Source organism: Desmodus rotundus, chromosome 7, assembly GCF_022682495.2.
Source record: "Desmodus rotundus isolate HL8 chromosome 7, HLdesRot8A.1, whole genome shotgun sequence".
Classification (NCBI taxonomy): domain Eukaryota; kingdom Metazoa; phylum Chordata; class Mammalia; order Chiroptera; family Phyllostomidae; genus Desmodus; species Desmodus rotundus.
In genome coordinates, this window is record NC_071393.1 from 63,122,086 (window position 1) to 63,145,065 (window position 22,980).

The 22,980-nt window shown below is 52.8% G+C and overlaps 2 protein-coding genes across 8 annotated transcripts; both read left to right on the forward strand.

Moving 5' to 3' along the window:
* Positions 1–9: 9 nt before the first annotated feature.
* On the forward strand, positions 10–9,272 carry EFS (embryonal Fyn-associated substrate). Of its 6 annotated transcripts, none has more exons than XM_045192172.2 (7): positions 13–179; positions 1,607–1,736; positions 4,965–5,231; positions 5,490–5,630; positions 5,730–6,452; positions 6,851–6,940; positions 8,288–9,272. In XM_045192172.2, coding segments are annotated over exons 1-7 (1,788 nt in total). In that variant the 5' UTR covers positions 13–177; the 3' UTR covers positions 8,723–9,272. The 6 variants fall into 6 exon arrangements, with proteins under 6 accessions (XP_045048132.1, XP_045048113.1, XP_045048123.1 ...); XM_024556781.3 differs by lacking the exon at positions 13–179 and adding an exon at positions 204–567 and having other exon boundaries at positions 708–1,736; XM_045192178.2 differs by lacking the exon at positions 6,851–6,940 and having other exon boundaries at positions 11–179.
* A 5,834-nt stretch (positions 9,273–15,106) lies between these two features.
* SLC22A17 (solute carrier family 22 member 17) lies at positions 15,107–21,494 on the forward strand. 2 transcript variants are annotated; one of them, XM_024556264.4, is made up of 10 exons: positions 15,107–15,361; positions 15,564–16,067; positions 16,160–16,263; positions 18,379–18,533; positions 19,142–19,307; positions 19,505–19,650; positions 19,823–19,928; positions 20,089–20,306; positions 20,605–20,716; positions 20,867–21,494. In XM_024556264.4, exons 4-10 carry the CDS (start codon positions 18,470–18,472, stop codon positions 21,153–21,155), a joined length of 1,101 nt encoding a protein of 366 aa, XP_024412032.3. In that variant the 5' UTR covers positions 15,107–15,361; positions 15,564–16,067; positions 16,160–16,263; positions 18,379–18,469; the 3' UTR covers positions 21,156–21,494. The 2 variants fall into 2 exon arrangements, 1 of the variants encoding a protein (XP_024412032.3); XR_011651432.1 differs by lacking the exon at positions 19,823–19,928 and having other exon boundaries at positions 15,217–15,361.
* Positions 21,495–22,980: the final 1,486 nt, after the last annotated feature.

A 22,980-nucleotide genomic window follows, 5' to 3' on the forward strand; every position in this document is an offset into this window, starting at 1 on the left:
TTTACGTTCAGTCGCCAGGGCCAAGATCCCTGTCCAGACCCAGACTCCAGCTTGTCCCTCGAAGGAAGGGCCGTTAACCCTGTCATCCCTGCAAAGGCAACGCCAAGGGAGAAGAGAGGCTCTACGGAAAACACCAAAAGGGCGGAAGGAGTGCGCTCCCTCCAACGGGAAAGACAGATGTAGGGCTAATGAAAGGGAGGCAGAGAGAGGCGCGGGACTGGCGGGGGAGACCAGGGGCCGTGGCAGGGAGAGGCAAGCTCCCGGGCGTGAGCGGACCAGACCACCCGGGGGCGGCCGCGACGTCTAGAGAAAGAAAACCCCGGCGAGAGGGGCCGGGAGGGGGCGTGCCATTTGGCCGGAGGGTCCAGAGCTGAAACCCAACACCCGCCTTTGCAAGGGGCGTCCTCCTTTCTCCTCCTCCCCTTCCCTTCCCCTCCCTCCTTTTTCTCAATCCACCGGACCGAGCCCGGCGCCGGAGCCGAGAGGGCCCAAGGGGAGGAGAAAAGAACTGCACTGAGAGGGAGCCCGGAGCCCGGGAAGGGGTGGGAAGGGGAGCCGAGAGCCGGGGTGAGCCTAAAGGCCACGCGCGACCCCCAGAGCCTTCCCATCCCTCTTAGTGTCCACCCCACCTCAAGGCCCCTGGTCCCTGCCCCTCCTTCGCCTTCTCTTTGCTCCTTTTACTTCGTGGCCTTTTACTCCGTTCCCAGAGACACCTGGGAGCTTCTCCGAACTCTGGGGGAGCCGAGAGGACCTGTCCAGGGTGCGCGTGAGCGGGACGGCGAGCCGGAGGCGAGGGCAGTGAGCCGCGGGTGGGAGCTGGCGCAGGTGGCCCCGCACTCTGCTGCCGAGTGGCGAAGGAGGGCGAGTGGGCCCGGGTGAGCCCCTCTTTGGCTTTGGAAAGGCCGTCCCGTCCATTTGAGCCGTGCCGCCTGCTATCGCGGCGCCCCGAGACTCCGGGCGTGCTGAGATCGACTGTGTGTGAGTGCGAACCGTCTCGCCGCCGGGGGTGCGCGTGCCTAGGCCGAAAACAGCCACTCAGGCAACGCATCCTCCCGGCCACGCTTGTGCAGGCCTTTGCCGTCAGCCTGGCCTCCTTTCGCCAAGTTGGGCGAGTTTGAAGAGGGACATAGGGTTCGGTTCTAGCTTTCCCGTTCTCCCCCGCAGCGCGGCCGCTGCATTGCCCCTGGTGCCCTGACCGCAGCCCTAGGAGCCCTGCTCTCAGACCCCGGGTGGGGTTGAGTTGGTTTCTAAACTTGCTCGTCCAGCCCAACCGCCCCGGCGGCTTCTCCCAGCCCTCGGGGCTGTCGTGAGTGGCCTGGACAGGCGTCGAGCACCTCAGCTCCCTCCTCGCCTGCCTCGGCCGTGGAAGGGAGCCGGACCTTGCGGACCTGGGGTGCCTCCACGACCTAGGGCAGGCAGCTCCGGGGGCCTAGCCAACCCGGCGGCCCCCGGGAGGCCGCGGGGACAGTACAGAGAGTGCACCCTTGGATTAAGTCCCGCAGCGACGCCCCAGCCCGCCCCGCTGCTCCTCCTCCTGCCAGGCCAAGTTGCCTCCCATTTGGAGATTTTTGTGGGTTTTCTTTCTCCTCCTCCAACCTCTGCGGAGGCCACGACTCAGGCGCCAAAGCCGGGAGCCGCCTACATGGTGCTGGGCAGCCGCTGCTGAAGTCAGCGGAACCGATCCTGGCCTGGAGCAGGCCGCGCGGGAGGCCAAGGCCATGGCCATAGCCACGTCGGTGAGTCCACACGGGAGAGGAGGCTGCTGGGCAGAGACCTCCACAGCTGCCCTGCACTCCTGTCACTTTTATTTCTGCCTTTTCTTTGTCTCTCTCCTGCGTCCCTTCTCCAGCAGGCTGTGTCCCTCTCCTCTCACTTTTGTTTTCCAATTTCTCGCCTCTTCCCTAGCTCCTTCTGGGTCTGGGTTTCTCCTTTTTCTTTCTAAAGGCTGTCCTAGATAGAGGGGAGGGGGCAAGTCTCGCCCTATCTGCTCATTTATTGGCGGGGGCAGATGGCCACTGGTGGCTGGCAGGGGCTTGTGATTGGGAGGCAAGTAAAAGGTTGGGAGGGGGCTGAAAGAATGGAGGTGGCTGCAGGAAAACAGGAGAGGCAGGAGGGCCCAAGAAAACCCTTCTCTAGCGGAGGAATGAAGGAAAGGGAGGAAATGGAGCAAAGAGGGAGGTCAGGCAGGGAGAAAGAGAAAATAGGAGGGAGGTGATGTCAGCTAGCCTCTGGCCACTTTGGGGACAAAGGGGGAAGACAGCTTGCATGATGGGACAGTGGGAGGAGGAGTCCCAGATTGTGTGTGGCCTACTGCCCCCCCCCATTAAGGCAGCCCCTCCCTCACAAGTCAGCCTCTTCCCTGAGGAGGGTGTAGAGCAGGCGTGACCACACCCATCATCAATCAGTCTATCGGCAACTCTGGCCTGGGTTCCTGCAATTGAAGGCCCGGAGTTTTGGCCCCATTGGACAGAATTCAAACCTAACACTGGGAGGAGCTCTCCGCAGCCCCACCTCTGCTTTCTGTCTTGCACTCCTTGTTTGAATTCCAAACATCTCTGTCCCCTTTCCACCCTTCCCTAGGCCCTAGAATTCCCAGTGAAAGCAAAGCTGCCACCTGCTTTCTTGCCCCCTCTGAATGGTTACTCTGATAAGGAGGCTGAAAAGACAAGTATAGCTCCTGACATCCTCCCATACCCCTGTAGGAAGAGTTCAATTTTCACTCCTCAGACCAAACTGCTCTTAGTTCCTCCATCTGCATGATAGCGAGAAAAACCATCTCGGTGCTCAGAGCTGGGAGAGGGGAGGCCCTGAAAATAAGGGATGTCTTCTGACATAAAGATGCTGGCTCAGGTGTTGGCTGGTCAGCCATGTAGTCCCAGGAGGTAGATTTTCTTTTTACCCAGAAGTGGGGGTATTTATGCTAATCAAACTCAGGATTCTAAAAACAGCTAATATTTATTGAGCATTTACTAGCCCTAAGCTTTGTCCTGATTGCTCAATGCATTATCTCATCCAATCTTCATAATGTATCTATGAGGATAGTACTCATTATCAAAAAATGGATAGTCAGACGTGGAATTCTACAGAGGAAACTGGAGCTCAGAAAGGTTTTTATTTATTTATTTATTCATTCATTCATTCATTCATTCATTCCAGAGAGAGAGAGAAACATCGATTGGTTGCCTCTCACACAGCCCCAGCCAGGGACCTGGCCCCCAACCCAGGCATGTGCCCTGACCAGGAATCAAATTGGCAGGTTTTTTGCTTTACGAATGACACTGACCAGCTGAGCCACACCAGTCAGGGCGAGGCTCAGAAAAGTTTGACAACATGCCCAAAGTCACTCAGTTAGAAAAGGAGAGAGCCAGGACTCAAACCCAGGTTCTGTCTGCCTCCAAACTGTACTCTTAAAGCCTTGGTTAGATCCAAAATACTGATTTATAATTTATAATTAGAAAGAAAAGTGCCATGTTAACCAGGAATTTATGTCATCTGGTTAGTGTGTTTTCTTTCTGTGGGAGAATATCAGTTAGAAGGCAGTATAATAAAACAGTTTGATGAGTTTGGAATTGGGCAAGAGGAGAAGTCAGTTGAAATTGTCGAAATCACCCAGCCATGAAGGGACGGACAGCCTCTCCAGCTGAGGGAAACACCAGCCAAGAGAAACATGCACTCATATTGGCTAAGCAAGGCATCCTTTTCCCCATGGCCTGGTGACCAGATACAGCCTGCCAGAGATCTTTAGTTTGAGACTTTTTACTGAACTAGTCCAAAAGGATTACTTGCTCAGTAATGCCTTTCTACCTCCTCTCCACCATCACTGTGTAAGCCACCACTGCCTGGCTAACAGTCACCTAGCGAACATAACTGAAGTGGGATATATTTCAGTACTGTGAGTGGTTAGAGCTAGATTCTACCAAGGAATCAGAGCCCTGTGAAAGGTGACTGGCAAAGGGAAATTGTGTATGATGAAGATTTCATGTGTGTTGGAGTAATGTTTGAGTCATGGACTTCCTTGACTTAACCACTGTTACTAATATAAGAAGAGAGGTAGATCCTTAAGGTTTGTGCTTGTGGAGAGGCAGTAGAAGAGTGAGAGTACAGACTTTGGAATCAAAGAGCCTAAGCTTCAAATCATACTTCCCAGCTGTACCAGCTGTATGTCACAGGAAATAGTCCTAACCTTTCTGCTCCAGTTTCCTTTCCAAGTGGGAATAAGGATGGCTCTTCCCTCCTAAGGCTGCTGTGAGGATTAAATGAGAAGATTGGTTCAAAGACTTGCACAGTGTCTGGGTACATAATTTGCCCTTGCTATCTGTGACTTACTCCATAAGCCTGTTGTTCTCCAAGGAAAAAGCTTAGATGTCCCTACGAGACAGGAGTGGAAACAGGGTGATGCGCACACACAAGTCTATACACTTTTCTCCATGGTAACCTCAGTTTCTTCTAAGAACCTCGTTTGCTCAGACTGAGAACAAAATAATTGCTTGGGTTTCTGTTTTCTTATATGCCAAGGCACTGCCTGGGCTGGGTGTCTACCAGTCCCTCTGAGTGAGGGGTCTCTACAGCTGCTTCATCTAACCTTTTGCTTGTGGGGGATACTGACCAGGCAACAAGGAAGGTAAAGGAGATTCTGTGGGAGAGCTTAGCAGGACTTCCTTGTGTACACGAGGCTTTGGAAGAAATTCATTTAATGTATGTTTATTGAGGACTGATTCCAGGTAGGGCTTTGTTTCCTCTTTCCCAAAGGTCCTGAGTTGGGAAAGAGCTTGTCTAGTTCAAGGAATAGAAAAGAAGAGGGAGAGTGCAGGGAATGAAGTGGGAGACAAGGTCTGATCAGGAAGAACTGAGGTCAAATTTTTAGCTTGAGGGAGATGGGGAGCTCTAATGTGTTTTGAGCAGAAGGTGCTATGACCGAATACGTGTGTGAAGACCCCTCTTCCCACTCCCACCTCACCCACCAGGCCCTGCTGGCCCGGGCACTCTATGACAACACTGCTGAGTCCCCCCAGGAGCTGTCCTTCCGCCGAGGGGACGTCTTACGGGTACTGCAGAGGGAGGGTGCTGGTGGGCTGGACGGCTGGTGCCTCTGCTCCCTGCATGGCCAGCAGGGCATTGTGCCCGCCAACAGAGTGAAGCTCCTTCCTGAAGGCCCGGCACCCAAGCCCAGCCTCTCCCAGGTGCCTGGCTCACCATATCCAGCCCCAGAGTACAGCAATGAGGACCAGGAGGTGAGAGCTGGAGCCTTCCCAACCCCCAGCCAGGAGAGCCCCTTCCCTTTCTGCCGGTGCCTGCATTGAGGCTGGGCAGGGAGAGCCCTAAGACCACAGCTCTTCAGGGCTCTACTGTAGAAAGCCTGTCTGCCAACCCTTTCTGGGTTCCACTTCCCTTTGGGACAGGGAGGGGGTTGGAAGGTGTCTACTCATCGGAGGTACACATTGTCTGATTCCCTGGTCCCCTCTCTTGACCCCCATGTCTTGCTCCCTCAGGTTTATGTGGTGCCACCCCCAGCTCGGCCCTGTCTGACCTCAAGATCTCCAGCTGGACCCTGCCTGCCCTCCCCTGACCCCATCTACAAGGTCCCCAGAGGCAGTGGGACCCAACTGGCTGCCCCTGGAGATGCCTTGGAGGTGAGGGCTAGAGGTCTCTGCATACGTTGTACAGGGAACAGATAGCTCTGGACAGAACCCAGTGCTAAACCTGATGGTAACTAGCCACTCCCTCTCCAGGTCTACGATGTGCCCCCCTCTGCCCTCCGAGTTCCCTCCAGCGGCCCATATGACTCCCCTGCTTCTTTTTCCCGCCCTCTGGCCCGGGTCACTTCGCAACCCCCTGGAGAGGATGAAGCTCCCTATGATGTGCCTCTGGCCCCAAAGCCACCGTCAGAGCTGGAGCCAGATCTGGAGTGGGAGGAGGGTCGAGAGCCAGGGTCCCCTCTCTATGCTGCCCCCTCCAACCTGAAACGGGCATCAGCCCTGCTCAATCTGTATGAAGCACCAGAGGAACTGCTGACAAATGGGGAAGGTGGGGCCACTGACGAAGACATCTACGATGTGCCTCTGCTGGGGCCAGAGACACCCTCTTCTCCAGAGCCCCTGAGAGCCTCAGCTTCCAGTGACACGGACACCTTGGCCCTGCTTCTGGCCAGAAGCCCTCCACCCTCTCACAGGCCCCGGTTGCCCTCTGCTGAGAGCCTGTCCCGCCGCCCTCTGCCTGCCCTGCCTGTCCTTGAGTCCCCCAGTCCTTCCGTGGCTCCCTCTCCTGCTCCAGGCAGAAAGGGCAGCATCCAGGACAGGCCTCTGCCTCCACCCCCTCCCCGCCTGTCTGGCTATGGGGGCTCTAAGGTTGAGGGGGATTCAGAGGGCCAGGAGGTGGAGGATGATTCGGCAGAACACCACAATGAGTATGAGGGCATCCGGATGGCCGAGGAGTATGACTATGTCCACCTGAAGGTGAGCTCACCTCCAGCCAGCCCCACCCAAAATGCCCCCTGGAGAACCACAAGGAGGAATGAGGAGGCCTGGGGCCCATGTGCAGAGCCTCCCTTCCTCCCTTCCCTCCTTCCCCTCCTTCCCCTCCACTGGCCCTGCACCCTCTGGTCTGGGACCCCAGTACTTGGCCATATCGCTTGTACCAGTGCCACATTCCTCCCCCTAAACCCAGTCTGGGGTCCCTGAGCCCTATGACTTGCCACCAGAGCTCTTCCAGATCTAGAGTCCAGGGACTGCAATCTCTAATGGCAGGAGGGAACTCCAGAAGGAGTGGGAAGTGGAGAGGGCCAGGTAGACTAAGAAAGCCACCCGGTCCTGTTCCCCCGCCCCTGCACCGAGACCCTGATCCTTTCCTGCAGGGTATGGATGCAGCTCAAGGATCTAGGCCCCTGGATAAGTCCTTCCCTGGGGATCCTGAATTGTTGGAGAAGGGCCTACCAGAACAGCAGGTAATCCTGTGGGGATGATGCTACAGAAGAGGGACTGGGGAAGGAGGAGCAGGAACACAGAAGGAGTATTCTTAACTGAACTGCCAAGGGAACTAGATCAGGACTGGGTAAAAGTTCAATGAAACAGCAGTTGGAATAGACAGGAGTTAAAATTCAATAGGAAAGAGCTGGAACTTAGAAAATGATATCAGCCCTGGCTGGTGTGGGTCAGTGGATTGAGTGCCGGCCTGCAAACCAAAGGGTCGCCAGTTCAATTCCCAGCCAGGGCACATGCCTGGGTTGCAGGCCAAGTTCCCATTTGGGGGCATGCTAGAGGCAACCACACGTTGATGTTTCTCTCCCTCTCTCCCTCCCTTCCCCTCTCTCTTGAAATAAATTTAAAAATCTTTTAAGAAAATGGAAAGGATATCAGGAATTCAGAAAGAGGGGAAAGAATGTGTTGGAGAGGAACTAGAAAACCAAGCAGTCAGGAGCAGAAAGTTTCTGGGCTGTGGGTCAGAGCTGGGCCAGGTGACTTCTGAGGCTCCTTCCAGCTGAATTCCTGGGCTCCTAAGAAACCTGGCTCCTAATCCCAGCTCTACCGTTAAGAAGCCAGGGGCTCTGAAGTGGCCAGTAAGTATCTCTGGGCCTCAGGAAAGTGAAGTTGTCTCCTTGACTCTGTCTAAAATGGTCTTAATAACAATAGCTCCCATTTATCAGGTATTTACCAAGGGCCAGACCCTGTACTAAGCATCTCATGCGTCAACACTAACATAGCCATAGTAAGTATTCATACAGGATGTACAGTGTGTGATGCTTTGTTTTGAGCCTTTTCTGTATATTGTATCAATTCATCTTCTTTGCAGCCTTAGGAGGCAGGTACTCAGTCTGGCACTATCGAATATGGTAGCCACTAGCCACGTTATGGCTATGAATTACTCGAAATGTGGCTAGTCTGGATTGAAATGTGCTGTGATATAAAATGCCATCAGATTTTGCAGACTAACATTTTTTATATTTGGAGTTTAAAAACATACCAGTTTCTTTTCCTAATGTGGTAGTCACTAGAAAATTTAAAATCACGTTTATTTTGGAAAGTGCAGCACTAGACTCACCAGTTTAGAGATAAGGAAACAAAAAAGTTCAGAGACTTGTTTGAGGTTGTTTGAATCCAGATTTACCTGGCATCAACTGAAAGCATTTTCCTGCTGCTCACTATGAGCATCTAAATTTTCTGATGGCAGAGGTAAGAGCTAATGGCATTGCACTAGAAAGGAGGGACTGAAGAACAAAGGGGAGGAGAAAGGACATGAGAGCAGAAGTGACACTAAGAAGAGCCCTCCCACTGACCACTCCTCTTGCCCTTAGGAGGTCCTGTCCCCAGGGGAGCCACTGGTTCTGCCAGCCGGAGATCTACAGCTCCTACACTTCTATGCAGGCCAGTGCCAGAGCCACTACTCGGCACTGCAGACAGCTGTGGCAGCCCTGATGTCCAGCACCAGGGCCAATCAGCCCCCACGCCTCTTCGTGCCCCATGGCAAGCGGTTGGTGGTGGCTGCTCACCGCCTGGTGTTTGTTGGGGACACCCTGGGCCGGCTGGCAGCCTCTGCCCCTCTCCGAGCACAGGTTGGGGCTGCAGGTACAGCGCTGGGCCAGGAATTGCGGGCTACTGTGCTCGCTGTCAAGGGGGCCGCCCTGGGCTACCCATCTGGTTCCGCAGCCCAAAAGATGGCACAGTGTGTGACACAGCTGGCAGGAAAGGCCCTGCAGTTCACCACCCTGCTCACCAGCCTGGCCCCCTGAGGCTCCCATGGCCCTGCTCTGACCTTACCCTGCCTGCCAGAGCCTCGTTCCAGTCTTTGAGCGGCTGGAGGGCTCTGTTTCAGGGACTAGGAGAGGTAGCGATATACTTCCCCATTCCTGCCGCTTCCAGTCATCTCAGTCTCTCACAGAGGCATCTCTTCCCCTACCCCACAGCTTTTTGTATGAGCCATTTTGTATAAATTATTTTTATTTAATATTATTCCCTGCTTTGTCAGGAGCAGGTACTAGGCCCTCTGGGGCAAGGAGGAACTGGACTTTCTCCTCTCAGCCTGAGGCAGAGGTACTTGGTCACTGCACTGCTGCCCACCTCTGGAAGCTTGGCCCTACAGAGAATCAGGTGGATGAAAGCTGGGCCACCCTTTCTTGGCTGTAGAACATCAGTGCCTCTGTTAGGTGAGACTGAGGGCAGGACACGGATTGCCTGGAATGTGAACCTTGGGAGAAGCCAGAGGGCTCTTCCCCCCAGGAAATTGCAGAGAGCTGGGCCTCAGGCACTGGGCATGCACCTCAATAAACCCTACTGTCTGGTTCCCTGACTGCTTCTTGGGAGCTGGGGGAGTAAGGGGTGGGGGAAGGCAGGTCTGTGCCCCTGAGCCAAACCTAGGGGGGCACACACTATGGACAGGATGCCTTTAGAGGGTTATGGGAAGTTAACCGCATTCAGCAGGTTCTCAGCCCCTACGATGTGCCATAGTTCCGAGGGTACATTGTGGGTGTGGAATGGACATGAGCTAATCAGTTAAAGTGAGTTGAACGCGACCTCAGATCAGATGTGGCAACCCACTAAATTTAAGCATATTAGTCAGTGGAGGAAAAGAAACTAATCAGGATTCCCTCAGTAACAGGAAAGAGCCCAAAGCCGAATTTCTGCCCCATGGTGAGGCTCAGGAAATGTGAACAAAAGACCCAACTCCTGGTGTCCCTCATGGGAGGCCCAAGCCCTGATGGGCGCCCCCTCTAAAAAATAAGTAAATTTTTTAAAAAAGATCTCCCACAGATTTGACAGTTGTTGGTAATGGAAATAAATAGGGTGATGTGAGGGACTAGCAAGATGAAGGGAGAGGCCACTGAAGGAGACTTTAGATAGGTTGGTTGGGGGGTGGCATCTGAGCTGAGACCCCCAAGGATGAGAGAACCCAGAGGAGTGGCAACTAGCATTCCAGAAAGATACTGATGGTTGATCAGGAGCTTCTCCAGACTTCATCAAATGATGCTGTTAGAGAGTTGCACACATGGAGAGGCAGAACAAATGAGCCTTTTAAAGGGCTGTGCTGACTTGATCACCCTATCAGCCTTGTGCCACAGGATAGCTCTGGTCAGCTAGAGAGTGCTGCTGGCCAGCCTGGGTGCCCTCTCCCTTAGGTTAACTCAAGAGGGTCTAGCCCCCCATTAACCTCACCTTCCCAGGCTTTCTGCTGACCACCATTCTGGACAAACCATCTTTTAGAGAAGCTGAGGGGCTGATGAATGCAGTATGTTGGAAGTCCATAGGGCTTGGGGCTTTGGTGAAACAGGTGAGCCACAGCACAGATGAGGGATCTCTCCAGCCGTTTGCCACAAGTGAAGTCCAAGCCACAGCTTCACTGCTTCAGTCCTGCTTGCCTGGGATGATGCCCTGGCACAGTGACTGGATTGAAAGCACCCCAAACAAACCAGTCACATCCTAGTGTCTTGATGTCCCCTATGCATTTGCCTCCATTATGGGTTCCTTTCTCATTTCACTCTCAAAACTCATTTCCAGATTCTGGGGTCACCAAAATTTATACCTATGTGTTGAAGCCATAATAGAAGCCATCCTCCATCATCCAGACAGAATTTTAAGAGATCAGCCTAGAATGAGAATTCTCAGTGCAAGTCCCAGAAACACCAGGTACCTATGTGTCTGTGGTAAATCCTGTCAGTCCATCTGAGTCCCGGTTTCAGCTTTGATAGGTTTATCATAATGGTCTCACAGGAATTTTGTGATGCCCTAAGAAGATAATGCATACAAACAGCCCAACACCACATAAAGTTAAGGGGTAATTCCAGGGCAGACACAAAAACAGACAAATAAATCCCAAGGAATGTTGGCAGTGACAGCACTGAAGTAAACCCTGAAAAGGTACTGAATTGAGTTGGGGGAAGGGAAATGGTGGGAGGCTGCTAAGCGCATTAGAAGATTTTCCCATACGTGGAAAATTTGTGAACAGAGGAGATAAATTAGAAGTGTGGTTCAGTGGAGAGAAGAGAGAATGGTTTTCCTGACAGACTGACAGGACACTCCTTTGCAACCCTTGCCTGAGGTTAGAGAATAAAGTACCTATTAGGTATCAAATCTAGGCAAGTGCATCTCTAATGGGGATCTGGCTAAAAGGCTTGTGATTCTGCATTTCTAACAAGCTCCCAGGTCATGTGGGTGCTGCTGGTCTAATTCACACTGAGAAGCAATCCCAGGGGTTATGGAAGGCTTCTCTGAGGCAAATAAGCTTGAGCTGACAGCTGAAGGGTGAGAACTTCACTCAGGGAGGAGAAGCCTTCTAGCATAAAGACAAGCTTGTGCAAAGGCCCTGTGGCATTGATAAAAAACGAAAGAAGTCCAGTGTGACTGCAATAAATGTTTGAGATGTGAGATGGAGCTGCAGAGAGCATGGGGCCAAGCATGCAGGACCATGTATGAGCTGTCTAAAATATCTATCTCAATGGTGAGGAGAAGCCATTGAAGGTTGTGAAGCAGGAAAGGGACATGAACAGATCTGCATTTTGAAGATCACTCTATCCGCACTGTATATAACAAGTGGGGAAAGCAGGTTGAAACAAGTGGACACAGAGAACCAGCTAGGAAGTAGCAGGCTAAAGCAGTCTGTGTGACAGGCTTGATTAAGGGTGGTAGAGATGGGGAGAAGGGGAGTACCAGAGAATTACATAGGAAGCAAAGTGGACAGGGCATTGTAAAGGACTCGATGTGGGGGTAAGGAAGAGGGCACTGTAAGGGCTATCACCTAAATAACTGGCCGCGATTGGTTGATGAGGGTGCCACGCACTGACGAAGACAGCCAGGTTACTGGGGGAAGAGCATGAGTTTGGTCTTGGACATGCTGAGTTTGAGGACCCTATGAGTCGTCCAAAGTAAGAGGTCAAAGAAGTAGCTTTAGAACCACTAGAGAACCAAGATGGCGGCGTAGGTGGACACACTGCGCCTCCTCGCACAGCCAGAACTGACAGAAAATTGAACGGCAAGGAAGTCCGACACCAAGCAAATAAAAAATAAACATTCATCCAGACCGGTGGGAGGGGCGGAGACAGGCAGCTGGGGCAGAGAGGACTCACATGGCCGTGGCGGGACCGAGACTGGTGGAGTGTGGGACGAACAGGGCAGGCAGTCCGACCACTAGCAGACCCTGTGGCCCCACATTCGTGCACAGATAAACCGGACAAACGGCGGGGAGCGAAGCAGACCGTGCAACCCAGGGCTCCAGCTCGGGGAAATAAAGCCTCAAACCTCTGATTGAAAACGCCCGTGGGGGTTGGGGCAGCAGCAGGAGAGACTCCCAGCCTCACAGGAGAGGTCATTGGAGAGACCCACAGGGGCCTAGGGCGTGCACAAGCCCACCCACTCAGGAAGCAGCACCAGAGGGGCCTGGTTTGATTGTGGGTAGCGGAGTGAAAGATTGGAGTCCGGTGGAGAGTACAGCAGGCGCCATTGCTCCCTCTCGGCCCCTCCCCCACGTACAGCATCACAGCACAGCGACCAGCGTTACCCTGCCCTGGTGAACACCTAAGGCTCCGCCCCTTTAAGTAACAGCCGCGACAAGACAAAAAAAAAAAAAGGCCCAAATGACAGAACACTTCAAAGCTCCAGAAAAAATACAACTAAGCAAGGAAGAGATAGCCAACCTATCGGATGCACAGTTCAAAACACTGGTTATCAAGACGCTCACAGAGGTTGAATTTGTTCAAAAACCAGATGAAAAAATGAAGCCTATGCTAAGAGAAACAAAGGAAAATGTACAGGGAACCAATAGTGATGCGAAGGAAACTGGGACTCAAATCAACGGTGTGGACCAGAAGGAAGAAAGAAACATCCAACCAGAAAAGAATGAAGAAAGAAGAATTCAGAAAAATGAGGAGAGGCATAGGAACCTCCAGGACATCTTGAAACGTTCCAACATCCGAATTATAGGGGTGCCAGAAGGAGAAGAGGAAGAACAAAAAATTGAAAACTTATTTGAACAAATAATGAAGGAGAACTTCCCCAGTCTGGCAAAGGAAATAGACTTTCAGGAAGTCCAGGAAGCTCAGAGAGTCCCAAAGAAGCTGGACCCAAGGAGGAACACACCAAGGCACATCATAATTACATTAGCCAAGATGAAACAGAAGGTGAGAATCTTAGAAGCAGCAAGAGAAAAGGACACAGTTACCTACAAAGGACTTCCCATAAGACTGTCAGCTGATTTCTCCAAAGAGACCTTACAGGCAAGAAGGGGCTGGCAAGAAGTATTCCAAGTCATGAAAGGCAAGGGCCTACATCCAAGATTACTGTATCCAGCAAAGCTGTCATTTAGAATGGAAGGGAAGATAAAGTGCTTCTCAGATAAGGTCAAGTTAAAGAAGCTCATCATCACCAAGCCCTTATTATATGCAATGTTAAAGGGAGTTACCTAAGAAAAAGAAGATCAAAAATAGGAACAGTAAAAATGACAGCAAACTCACAGTTATTAACGACCACGCCTAAAACAAAAACAAGAGCAAACTAGGCAAACAACTAGAACAGGAGCAGAACCATAGAGATGGAGATCACATGGAGGGTTGTCAATAGGGGAGTGGGAGGGGGAGGGGGGGAAAGGTACAGAGAATAAGTAGCATAGATGATAGGTGGAAAACAGACAGGGGGAGGGTAAGAATAGTGTAGGAAATGTAGAAGCCAAAGAACTTATAAGTATGACCCATGGACATGAACTATAGGGGGGGAATGTGGGAGGGAGGGGGTGGGCAGGATGGAGTGGAGTGAGGGGGGCGGGAAATGGGACAACTGTAATAGCATAATCAATATATTAAAAAATACTGATGCTGAATCAAAAAAAAAAGAGGCAACCAATAGGTGTTTCTCTTTCACATCAATGTTTCTCTCCCTCCCCTCCCCCCTCTCTAAAAATAAATAAGTAACATCTTTTTTAAAAAAAAAATTCATGGTAGTTATTCTTGAATTAAAAAAAATAACCTATTGCGTATATGCTATTTGGAAGGAAGGACAAAAAAAACCCCGAAGAAGTGGCTTTAAAGGTCTGGGGCTCAGAAGATAGGTGGAAGTTAAACTAATACTCAACAGTGACTGAATAAACAAATATCTCCCTCAGATCCCTGAAACACCCCATCTCCTACTCCTTAGCTGCATAGAAACTCCCTACTTTGGGTTTTTGAGGAAGATGAATTTGAGGGATCTTGCTCTCCTATCCTCTTGATTTGGACAAATCGAATAACCTCTGTCCCCAAGCACCAGTGTCTCAGTGTTTGGCTTACTAGTGCATTAGGCACACAAACATGACTTTTGGGAGGTGGTTCAGTAACAGGAGCTGGAAACGTAAACCTGGGCACTAGGTTTGTGTTGTTTGTATTGTTTATATTGAAGGTGAAGCCGTGGGGCAGGGGTGAGATCCCCAGGTGCAGAGAACAGTGTGAGATAAGAGAAGAGGAAGACTTAGGACTAAGCCTCTGAGGATCAGACACTGAGTGATGATGAGGAAGAGGAGGGTGAGCCTGCAGTGGAGATAAAAGAAGCAAGAGGAAAAAACAAAACAAAACAGGGGGGTGTGAGACTTAGGAGCCAAAGAAGAAAGTATTTAGAGGGAGGGATGGTCAACAGTGCCAAATACTGTTGCGAAACGGTGATTCAAGCAGAGCGAAACCTGGAGAAGTGGTCTCCTACAGCAGTGCAGCCAGGGCTGAGTAGGGTGCCCATCCCGGAGCTCCATGTACTGTCATTGCCAATACACTCATCTGTCCCCAGTAAGCTACTAAGCTACTCCAAGTTGTCTTGTCCATTCTGTGATCTCCCAAGCCTAGCACAAGACCAACCACAGAGTAGAAGCTTCATAAATTTTACCGATGAATGGGTGGATGGATGGGTGGGTGGGTGGATGGATGATGAGAAAGAATTGGAAGCAAAGAAGGGATCTCTGGCATCTGCCTGGGTTAGCTACTATCCTTCAGCTTTTTTTTCCTTTTTACCGCAATGGCCCGCAGACCCAGGGAACAAGACAGAGCCCCATCCCCTCCCTCTTCTGAGCCTTGGCCCCCCTTCCTCTCTCTGACGAAGAAAAGAGTCTGGACCGCTGGTTCTGCTGACGTGAGAAGGGGAGGAGAGTCTGGAGGAAGGGGAGGGGAAATAGGCACAAGCTCGCAGAGACTAAGGAGGCGCCCGCGGCTCCAGAGCTGCCGAACGGGGTCTCTCCGGCGTCTGTGTCGGGGCATCCAGCGCACCACTAGGCCAGCGTAGGACAGCGCATCCTCTCGGTGAGGCCCGGCAGGGCCCCTGCGGTCGGCAAGCTGGCCCCCCGGGTGGCCACCGGGACGCCCGAGCCCAATGGCGGGGGCGGCAGCAAAATCGACAGCCCTGTAGAGATCACCCCCAGCCCCAACGGAGTAAGTGTCCGCGCCCTGAGGCCTACGCCATCACCTCCCTGCACCCGCGCCAAACGCCTGGCGTTTTCCTCCGCTCATCCCCAGCCCCTAACTGCCTTGCTCGCGCCGGCGCGCGCCCGCCCTCCTCCCTTGCTTTGCGCTTTTCTACTATTCACCCTTCTTCTGCTTCTCCCTGACCCTCCTCCCGCCCCCCGCCCCCCAGCAGGTCGGGACCCTCGGAGATGTGGCGCCCACAGAGCAGCTGCAGGGTGAGCGGGAGCGCGAGCGAGATGGGGAGGGCGACGCGGGCGGCGACAGGCTGGGCAGCAGCCTGTCGCTGGCCGTGCCCCCCGGCCCCCTCAGCTTCGAGGCGCTGCTCGCCCAGGTAGGGGCGCTGGGCGGGGGTCAGCAGCTACAGCTCGGCCTCTGCTGCCTGCCCGTGCTCTTCGTGGCTCTGGGCCTGGCCTCGGACCCTATCTTCACGCTGGCACCCCCACTGCATTGCCACTACGGGGACTTTGCCCCCAACGCCTCTGGCTGGGAGCAGCCCCCCAACGCCAGCGGGGCTGGCATCGCCAGTGCGGCGCTTGCCGCCAGCGCCGCCAGCCGCGTCGCCACCAGTACTGACCCCTCGTGCAGCGGCTTTACCCCGCCGGACTTCAACCACTGTCTCAAAGACTGGGACTATAATGGCCTGCCGGTGCTAACCACCAACGCCATTGGCCAGGTGAGGCGCCTGGACAGGCCGCGGGTCTGGGGGCGGGATCAGGGCCACCAGCGCAGGGCCTCACACCCACTCCATCCCTCTGACGTTCCCAGTGGGATCTGGTGTGTGACCTGGGCTGGCAGGTGATCCTGGAGCAGATCCTCTTCATCTTGGGCTTTGCCTCCGGCTACTTGTTCCTGGGCTACCCTGCGGACAGGTGAGGGCTAACAGAGACAGGACAAGCAGAGATAAGTAGGTGCCAGGGAGGCTAGCCCAGGCAGCTGGTGTTGGCAAGAGGCGGAAGAGGAGTCGTTGGACTCAGCAGCCTTCTCCAGATTTCTTGTGTTCAATGATGTGCAGCCCCACCCCTGTCTCAACTGCACTCCCATCAAGAAATACTCCTTCCACACCTCTGCTGCACAAGGGAATGCTTCACCCCCACTCCCCATATCCATTGATCAACCACATCATCTCCAAAGACAATAGCCCCATCCCCAATGACCAAAAACCTTATCTCTACACATCAGAAGTCCTAGCCCCTCCTCTGGTTGTTCCTACCACCACTAACCACCTCCCTCCCCATCTTCGCAGATTAATAGGCTCATTCCCATTAACAGCCCCATCCATGTGGACTGTCAGCTCCACCTCAATGGCCTCCCCTCTAAAGATCATTATGTTAGTTCCTAACTATCAACAGTCCTATTCCCATTAACCAATAGTTCATCTCTACAAACAAATGATTCCACCCTCATGGGTCAGTAGTCCAACCCCCATGGATCAATGACCACAATAGCACCACTCCCCCCAAAATGAAAAGTCCCATCCTCATGGGTCGTCAGTGTTCTCAGATCCTCTCAGACTAAAAGCCTCATTTCTATGAGTCAGTGGCCTCATCTTAAGATCAGCTCCTCCCCACCAACCAATAGCTCTCCCCAGGGATAAAAACTTCCACCTCCTCTGATTCTGTACACATCACCACTGACCAAGTGCTCCACCTCCATTGACCATCCCCATGGATTCTTAGACTCATCTCCAGTGACCTACATTCCTATTCAAATGGAGTAATAGCTTAACTCCCATGGATCAAAGGCAACCCAACATTCAATAATCCAGTTCCTTAAAAGTAGTGCCTAATCTCACTGCCCAGTAGTCACACATCCTTGTAGGCAAATTATCCTAAACCCATAGGTCAATAGCCCATTCTTATGCATTAGTGGTCTCATTCTCATAGACCAGTAGCATCATTCCAATGGAACCATAGCCTCATCGCCTAAGACCAATAATTCAGTCTCCTAAATCCAGTAGCCTTAGCATCATTAACCAATAAGCTTATCCCCATGGAAATAAGACCCCAGTCTACTCTGTCAGTAGCTTTTCTCTCAGGGATCAGGCCCCTTTCCCAATGACCAGTGATCCCCAGCTTCATCCCCATAGATCACTGGTCTTATCCCCAAAGATCACAGCATGGTGGCCAAGGATCAGAAGCCCTGTTGATCATCACTGACCAATAGTCTTAATTTTCCCTGGCCTGGTACCCCTCTTACTGATTATCCCCATGGATTAATAGATTCATACCTACTGACCAATTGGCCTGTCCACATGAACCCCACCCCATGAGTCAATGCCTCTATCCCCAAAGATGAAATGTCCAATCTTCAAGGTGAGGGATTATCCTCACTGATCCATAGTCCTACCCCATGGATTAATTCTCATGGGTCAATGGCTCCATCTTCTAGCCAGTGGTCCCATCCCCATTGACCATCCTTGTGGATGAGGATGGACTAGTAGACCAATGCCCCAACCCCATGGGACAATGGCCTCATCCCCCCAAATCAATTACTCAGTCCCCTAAGATCAATAATTCCATCTCCGCTGACCAATACTATTTCTGTGCACAAGTGGCCAATGATCAGTAGCTACAACCCCATATATCAATGCCCCTATCTTCTCTGACCAGTCTGAGCGAGATAAGCTCCATCCCAACTGACCTGTGTCACCAAGGATCAATGGTTCCAAGTCCCCTAAGCAACATCCCATCCCCTCTGATGGTTGGTCTCATTTCCATGGGGAAATGCCATCAGCGCTGTCCAATAGCCCCGTCCACAAAAGTCTGGTCCCATCCTCGCAGAACCATAGCCATACCCTAGTGCCTAGTTGCCAGACATCACTTAACCCACGGTCCCAATCCCTTCCACCTCCTCTAGCCTCAGTCCAACTCTTGTTCGCAAGGCCTCATCTTCATACCTCCTACTGTGAACTGGACAGCTAGACCCCACCCAGCAATGCCTCCCCCAGGGAGTCTGGGTGACCAGAAGCCCTCCACACTTTCCAGGTTTGGCCGTCGTGGGATTGTGTTGCTGACCTTGGGGCTGGTGGGCCCTTGCGGAGTGGGAGGGGCTGCTGCAGGCTCCTCCACAGGTGTCATGGCTCTTCGATTCCTCCTGGGCTTTCTGCTTGCTGGTGTTGACCTTGGTGTCTACCTGATGCGTAAGTGGCACCCTCCAAGAAATCCTCCCCATGGGGCTCACCCCTGTCTGTCTGTATCCTAGGCCATTCCCATTGCCCCCTAGGGTCCTCTCAGTCCCTTCTTCAGCCCCAAATGTCAGCTGTCCAGAATCTCAGCTGTGTTTCTGCCCCAGCCTTTGAAGGATCCGGGGGCCTTGTTTCTTTCCACACCCCCTCCCTCCACTATGTTTAAGGACTTCCTTACCCTAGACTACTGCTGTCAAGGAATAGAGCCTTATTTAAAAAATGAAAACTGACTAGCTGTGTGACTTTGAACAAGGGTTGATATAAAGGTGAAATAAGGTCTGATGTGAAAGGGCCTGTAAGTGGAAATGTTGAACCCACCAGGGACTCTGACCCTTGAGCCCTCCCAGGTTTGAGCAGGAGAGGAGAGGACTGAACAATCTCTCCACTCTTTGCCCTTCAGAGGTTAGTCTGTGGGAGGTGACAGCTGCAGCCTCCACTCAGTGTCTGACCTCACTCTCTGTCCTCCTCCCTTCCTCTCTCCTCTTCTTTCCCACACCTCCTTCTTCCCTGACACGTACCACCCGCGCCCCCGGCCTGTTCCTGCTTTCCTGCTGCATCTCTAGGCCTGGAGCTGTGCGACCCAACCCAGAGGCTTCGGGTGGCTCTGGCAGGGGAGTTGGTGGGGGTGGGGGGGCACTTCCTGTTCCTGGGCCTGGCCCTTGTCTCTAAGGACTGGCGATTTCTGCAGCGAATGATCACGGCTCCCTGCATCCTCTTCCTGTTTTATGGGTCAGTATCACCCTTTACCTGCTATCTGGCTGCACTCATCTCTCCCTCTAGTCCTTAGCTCTAGCCCAGAGAGCCCCCTCTTCCAATGCCCCTCGTCCAGTCCTGCCCCAGCCCCAGCCACTCAGAGGGGGCAGTTTCCCATCCTTGTGTCAAGAGATGGGAGGCCTCACCGGTGTACCCTGCAACCCTGTCCTCAGCTGGCCTGGTCTGTTTCTGGAGTCCGCACGGTGGCTGATAGTGAAGCGACAGATTGAGGAGGCCCAGTCAGTGCTGAGAATCCTGGCTGAGAGGAACCGTCCCCATGGGCAGATGCTGGGAGAGGAGGCCCAGGAGGCCCTGCAGGGTAAGAGACAGGTATCCTTACAGATGATCTCTCACGTGCACAGGTAATGATGCCCTCTTCATGGCTATGGCTGTGCCACCTTCTCCCAGGGTCCCCACCACTCATGTGGGAGGACCCTGGGTTCTCTGCTGCTCCTTCTAATAGACAGCTCCTCCCTCTCTCTCTTCTGAAGACCTGGAGAACACCTGCCCTCTCCCTGCAACATCCACCTTTTCCCTCGCATCCCTCCTCAACTACCGCAACATCTGGAAAAATCTGCTTATCTTGGGCTTCACCAAGTGAGCCTGGGTGTCTGAGCCCAGGGCCAGGCCAGTAGCTGGGATGGGGGCTGGCTGGGTGGGGAAGGCCTGAGGACCCCCACAGAGGGTGGCTAGGGCTGTGGAAGGCTGTGGGTGAGGATGCAGGCACCTTTCTTTGCTTTTCCACCCCTTCTCACAGCTTTATTGCCCACGCCATTCGCCACTGTTACCAGCCTGTTGGAGGAGGAGGGAGCCCATCGGAATTCTACCTGTGTTCCCTGCTGGCCAACGGCACAGCGGCCCTAGCCTGTGTCTTCCTGGGGGTCACCGTGGACCGATTTGGCCGCCGGGGCATCCTGCTTCTCTCGATGACCCTCACTGGCATCGCGTCCCTGATCCTGCTGGGCCTCTGGGATTGTGAGCACCCTCCCCTTCCCACAGTGCAGGCTCAGCAAAGGAACCCTGGCAGAGGTGCCTCAGACAGGTTCAGGCACTGCTTCTGGCACAAGCCTCCTAAGACAAGACCAGCCCCTGCCCAGACCTCCATAGTGCTTCCCCTGGCCACACACCCTGTCTGTTCTACCAATCAATTAGTGAATGCCCAGAGCCCATCTAGCTAGAGCCACAGGATCAGAGAGCAATGGGCCTCTGAAGCCAAGGGCTAAGCCAAGCACCATCTCCAGCCTCCATTCACACCTCCCTCTTGGTCCTCTAGATCTGAATGAGGCCGCCATCACCACCTTCTCTGTCCTTGGTCTCTTCTCTTCCCAAGCTGCTGGCCTCCTCAGTACCCTCCTTGCTGCTGAAGTCATCCCTACCACTGTCCGGTGAGAGCAGGGGTGCTGCCAGGGGCAGGGCCAGGCCTCCCAGTCTCGCGCCAAGGACAGGGCCTAAGGGACGAAGGCGGGAATGCTGCTGGAGAAGAGTTGGGGTGAAGCCCACAGCTGGAGGCTGAATGCCAACTCCATCTCTCCCAGGGGCCGAGGTCTGGGCCTGATCATGGCACTGGGGGCACTTGGAGGACTGAGTGGCCCAGCCCAGCGCCTCCACATGGGCCATGGAGCCTTCCTGCAGCATGTAGTGCTGGCGGCCTGTGCTCTCCTCTGCATCCTCAGTATCATGCTTCTGCCAGAAACCAAGCGCAAGCTCCTGCCTGAGGTGCTCCGGGATGGGGAGCTGTGCCGCCGGCCTTCTCTGCTGAGGCAGCCACCCCCTAACCGCTGTGACCATGTCCCGCTGCTTGCCACCCCCAACACTGCACTCTGAGTGGCCTCTGAGCACCCTGGCAGGAGCTGGCCCATACAGAAAGGTGACATAAGGCCCTGGCAAGTAGATTGGGAGGACTGAGTGAGGAAGGCAGGCTGCCCAGAAGGCTCAGAGGCACCTCACGCCAGCCAACAAGGAGAGCCCAGAGGGCTGTCCCTACCCTATCTCTTCCCTGCTGCTTTGTGTTCACTTCCTTAGCAAGAGTCAGGGGACTGGGAGAGAGCTCCACAGTGTAAGCACTAGGTCTGGGCTTCATCCTGTGCCCAAAGACATTCTCCCAGACCTCATTCTTTCTTGCTCTATCATTCTGTTTCAATAAAGACATTTTGAATAAATGAGCATACCATAGCCTGGACTTCCCTCCCTTCTGTTGTCCTTCTAACTACCTCTTGTGGGGAAGGTTTCTCAGTGGAACCAAAACTAATAACAATCTCCCTCCCCATCCCTGTGCCCCGCCCCTTGCCCTGCTCCCTCATCCCCCTACCCCATGTTAACTTCCAGACAACTACCCCTGTCACTGACTGCTTGCTGTGCTTCTGGGACTGGGCTTAGCAGTTTACAAAATTCATTTAATCACTTAATCCTTACAACACTGCAAGGTAGGTGTTTGGATCAATTAAAGTTTTTTCTGTTGTTGTTGCAAGCAATAAAAACTGACTGACTCTAATAAACTTAAACAAAAAGGAAAATAGAGGGATGTGGTAGGGAGCTGAGAGGAGGTTAGGAAAGGCAAAAATAGTCAAAAAAAAGTCTCGAACCAGAGGGAATAGGAACCAGTAATATTTTTTCAGGGCTTCACCTGGTGAATGAACTCCAGTGAGATTCAGTTTTTGGGTCTCCCCACTGAAGATTCATTTCCAGAGAGCAAGTGACTAGCTAGCTTGAGGAACACACCACTCCCCTCCACCATATTGCTGACAACTGGGGAATGGGAAAGCAGCACCTGAGTGCTGAGCAGAAATAGGACTGGATGTTGTACAGGTATAAACAATGGATGCCCACTGTAGTATTCTTTCACAGATGAGAAAACGTGCTCTGAGAGACTCAGTAACTTGCCCAGCGCCAGAAAGCTAACAAGTGACAGAGCTGGGATATGATTAGATCTAGGACTGGAGCTCTTCATTGATGCACACTGTGGCCACCTTCCCAACTCCTTCCAAGCTTTGGGCACTACCCTTGGAAGTGAGGGGTGAGTCTCTAGGCAATCGGTGGTAGAAGTAGAAGACTAGGATTTCTGCATCTAGGTCAGACCAGCCTGGCCTAGCTTTACCACTTTGGGCAAATCTCTTAACTTCCAGCTTCCTTCAAGGGTTGCTATGAGGATTAAACAAGACAATGCAAGTGCCTCTTATATTACTCCACTAGGTGGTAACCTCCTTGAGGGCAGGAACTTTGTCTTACCCAACTTTTTTTTTTAAGAATAATGTTTTATTTTTTTAAGATTTTATTTATATATTTTTAGACAGAGGGGAAGGGGGGGAGGGAGAGGGAAACATCACTGTGTAGTTGCCTCCTACACGCCCCCTACTGGGGACCTGACCTGTCCTGCAACCCAGGCATGTGCCCTGACTGGGAATCAAACCAGCAACACTTTGGTTCGCAGGCCGGTGCTCAATCCATTGACCCACACCAGCCAGGGCTTCAACTTTTTTTTGTTTGTTTGTTTGTTTTTGAGAGAGATGGGAAGGGAGGGAGGAGAGAGAGAGAAATATCCATATGCAAGAGAAACATCCATTGGCTGCTTTCCATATGCACCCCAACTGGGGGACCAAACCTGCAACTCAGGCATGTGCCCTGGCTAGGAATCAAACCAAAGACTTAGGTT

Coding starts and splice junctions, on each gene's coding strand:
- SLC22A17 (XM_024556264.4), top strand. CDS start 18,470: ATGGCTCTTCGATTCCTCCTGGGCTTTCTGCTTGCTGGTGTTGACCTT. Junction 18,534..19,141: donor CCTTGGTGTCTACCTGATGC/GTAAGTGGCACC, acceptor CTGCATCTCTAG/GCCTGGAGCTGTGCGACCCA. Junction 20,717..20,866: donor GTCATCCCTACCACTGTCCG/GTGAGAGCAGGG, acceptor CATCTCTCCCAG/GGGCCGAGGTCTGGGCCTGA.
- EFS (XM_045192172.2), top strand. Junction 5,631..5,729: donor CCCCTGGAGATGCCTTGGAG/GTGAGGGCTAGA, acceptor CTCCCTCTCCAG/GTCTACGATGTGCCCCCCTC. Junction 6,453..6,850: donor ATGACTATGTCCACCTGAAG/GTGAGCTCACCT, acceptor CCTTTCCTGCAG/GGTATGGATGCAGCTCAAGG.